Consider the following 3,542-nt stretch of genomic DNA (forward strand, 5'->3'; position numbering starts at 1 on the left):
ATATTATAAATTGATTTGATAATTTTCTAGAATGACTCACAGAACTCTGGGAAATACAACTCAGGAAAAGCCAGATGAGAGATGCATAGGGCAGGCACAGGATGGATGTGTGTGCCTGTCATTTTCATGACCTCTCTAGGTGTCACCTTCCCAGCACCTTGATGTATTCATCCAGCTAGAAGCTCAAATTTCCCTATTCAGCAGTTTTTCTAGATAGAGCTCAATCTCTAACCCACTGCCTTCCCAGGAGATTGGAAATGGAGCTGAAAGTTCCAACCCTCTCATCACTTGATCTTTCTGGTAACCAGCCCCATCGGCGGCTGGGGGCCACACCCTCGTTAGCATAAAGGCAGGTGTGATCTAAAGGAGTCTGTTATGAATAACAAAAGATGTTCCTATCACTTGGGGAAGTCCAAGGGTTTTAGGAGAGCTCTGTACCAGAATAAAAACCTGAGGATGAAGACCAAACATATTTATTATACCACAATATTTAACACACATATATATTTTTACATTGCTCCAGAACTGAGAAGAGTATTGCACAAACTGGCCCTCTCCAACTCCTAGGCATCCTTCCCTAGCGATTTTCAGTCTGTGTCAGTCACACAGAGGCCCTGTCAGGATGGTGCCCAGGCCCCTGGCCCTGGATGGTCTGATGCCTGGAGGGTAGTCATAGGTCCCCGAGGTGGGGTAGGGGGTGGAGTGCCTGGGTCCCAGAGGATGTCCTCATATAGGCTTAGAACTGGGCCTGAGGGCTGTCTTTTAGCCCCAGTCTGCTCCAGTAGAGCTCTGAGCAAGCCCACAGTGAGAGGGGGTTCTGCTCCAGGCTCAGGGAATGGGGTAGGGGGCTCCGACCCATCGGGGAGATGTGTCTGCAGTAGCAACAGGAGCTCAGCTGGAGCTAGGTCTGGTGGGCACAGGCGGCACAGGAGGGGGAGGTGAGCATCAAGCTGGCGGTGCCGGGCAAATTCGGCCAATAGCAGTTTGAAGATCTCACTTCGAAGTAGGGGGCTGGAGTGGCCGAGGGCTAAGCCAGACTCTAGGGCCCGCTCCCACTGCCCCTTTTTCACCAGCTGCCCCACAGCTTGGAGCACAGCTTTGGGCCGCCCACTGCCCAAAAGCAACTCTAGCTCTAGTGCCTCAGGCCTGGTCCCCTCCTCACCCAGTACTGCCAGGGCTCGGCGATACAGGGGAAGCCCAGGGCCCCCGGTCCCCCAACCAGGCCCACCCTGCTGCTGTGCCAGCTCCACAAAGGGTGGCAACCATCGTGGCTCCAGTTGGCAGAGGCATTGGCACAGGAGTTCAAAGAGGGGCAGTACCCCATTGGGGGGTTCCTTTCCAACTGCTGTACCCCCTAGTACCTTCTTCCACACATCAGGGGGAGCTTGAGACCTCAACCTGCCATTCCCATCTGGTTGGAGCTGCAGAGCCCTGAGGATGGCACCCCAGGCTGCTGTAGGAAGGGCTTGGAAAATGGTGTTGAGCTGAGCCAGCTGGTCTCCTGTCAACTCAGTCCTTAGCAGACGTGCCACTTCCTGCTCTGCCAGCTCCGTCCAGCCAGCCTCCTCCTCATCCCCAGCCACCAGCTGGGCTTTGAGCTGCTCTAAGCCCCGGTAATCTCGAAGCTCGGCCCTCAATGTGGTCAACAGTGTAGATGGGGACACATGGCCCTGGAGGATGGAGGCCAGGGCCTGAGGTGCCCGGAATACGTTGTTCTGTCTCAGTTCCTCTGGGGTGAGCTGGGCACCCCGCAGGCTCCGCCGTTGGTAGTACTTGCAGGCTTCCTCAAACACCAGGTTTTCAGCTGAGGGCAGCTCAAGAGTCTGTGGGGCTTCCCATACTACTTGAAACAGACCCAAAGCTGAAAGCAAACGAAGACCCCCTCGGGTCTCCATCTCTTCCTCATCTTTTGTGCCAGGAGCTAGGGGTTCAAGCACATGTACTCGGTCTGTACTAAGGACCTTCCTCTCCAGCAGCTGCCCGCTGCCCATGTCCAACAATTCCAATGTGGAGCCCAGCACACAGGCTAGAGTGCCATGAAATGTTCCCAGTGCTGCAGACCCTGCTAGGCCTACAGGTGCCTCCTGCAAGGTGCCCACAGCTCGGGTACCACCGTGGGACTGCACCAGGCTCACAGTGCCCCTGAAGTCAAGCAACAGCAGGCCCTGGGGAGTTGGGGCCCAGGTATGTACAGTCCATGGCTGCCTGGGGGACAGCAGCCCAGGAAGGCCTCGGAGCAGGGTCCGGAAGTCCCATGTGTCCCCTCGTCCAGGATTCAGGCTCTTACTGTAGGAGAGGCGAAGACTTGGGGCAGCCACCGTCACCTTCCCCTTACCTGGGCTCCAGATGAGCAGAATGTGGCTCACGCCAGGCAAGGTGGTGGCAGTGGGCACCAGGAAGAGGTCCTTGCGGGAGGCCAGTAGCCTGAAAGCGGGGCAATGGTGGAGGAGGACGTGTGTGCGGCCCAGGTTGGAGCCGGTCTCCCCGCTGGGCTCCAGGGTCCTGACGCACACGCAGTGGCTGAAAGCGGCGGCGGCCGGCGGTACCCCGCCCTCCGCATCAGCCGGTCGCTCCTCGCACCACACCAGGCGGCCTCGGGGTGCCGCCACGGCAACCACGCGGGATCCGCCGCCCGGACACAGCTCGGTGCACTGGAGCAGCCGCCAGCCAGGCCCCACGCCCGCACCCCACACCTCCGCGAGTCCACTCGCCCACACCAAGACCAGCGCGGGTCGCACGGGCCACGGCAGGAAGAAGGCGTCCAGGGGCGAGGGGTGGCCCGCCGGCCAGGCACGCTCCAGCTCCTCGCCGAGTCCACGCACTGCGACTAGCAGCTGCGGGGCCGGCGCCCCCGGGGGTCGCAGCAGCAGCAGGTGGCGGCCATCGGGGCTGCAGCGGACTCGGACGGCTGGGTCCGCAGCCAGAAGCTCCCGGAGCCGCGCCGCTCCGCTGAAGTTGCTCAGGTCCGAGAGCAGGCGCAGAGTCGCCGCACGCTTCATGGTGCCGGCGGCCCGGTGGGGCTGGGCCCGGCGCTGGGTCCGGGGCTCCTAGGGGAGGTCAACGGAGGAGCTGAGACTTCCGTCCCGGGTCGATGAGGTGGGCGGAGGCCCGGCCTCAGTGCCTCCGCCCCGCCCCGCCCCGCCCGCCGGTTAGCGGAGGGCTGGCCCCCGCTCGCCGGGGGAGGAGTCACGGAAGCCGCGCAGGGAGGAGTCCCCGGAGCCCCCGGAGCACCCTGGTGGCCGCGCCTCTGACCTCGCCATCCCCAGGGACGCTCTCTGAGCTGGGATGTGGGAAGCCGCGGAGTGGCCAGAATCTGACTCAGGAACTGGTTATTCCGGTCCCGCTGAGCCCTGAACTGAAAGCCCTTCCCCAAGGCTTTCCTTCCCTCGCAGCCTCACTCTCTCACCCCAACTTATTCACTCATTTATTCATGAAATTTTATTGAGCACTTACGCTGAATAGACAGTCCTGAGCAAAACAGAAACCCTCGACCTCGTAGCGGTGACAATTTAATGGAAAATAATTATAATAGCTAATACTTC

General features: G+C 60.1%; 1 protein-coding gene across 1 annotated transcript; it reads right to left on the reverse strand.

Annotated features, from left to right (window-relative positions):
• Nucleotides 1-457: 457 nt before the first annotated feature.
• On the reverse strand, nucleotides 458-3,130 carry HPS6 (HPS6 biogenesis of lysosomal organelles complex 2 subunit 3). The gene has a single exon (XM_070431837.1). It carries the CDS (start codon nucleotides 2,997-2,999, stop codon nucleotides 618-620), a length of 2,382 nt encoding a protein of 793 aa, XP_070287938.1. The 5' UTR covers nucleotides 3,000-3,130; the 3' UTR covers nucleotides 458-617.
• Nucleotides 3,131-3,542: the final 412 nt, after the last annotated feature.

The sequence above is a fragment of the Myotis yumanensis genome, unplaced genomic scaffold, assembly GCF_028538775.1.
Source record: "Myotis yumanensis isolate MYYU_CA2020_CCGP unplaced genomic scaffold, mMyoYum1.0.hap1 SCAF_13, whole genome shotgun sequence".
Taxonomy (NCBI): Eukaryota; Metazoa; Chordata; class Mammalia; order Chiroptera; family Vespertilionidae; genus Myotis; species Myotis yumanensis.

Bases quoted from the DNA above. Each gene is read 5' to 3' on its own strand.
- HPS6 (XM_070431837.1), bottom strand. From the start codon at position 2,999: ATGAAGCGTGCGGCGACTCTGCGCCTGCTCTCGGACCTGAGCAACTTC.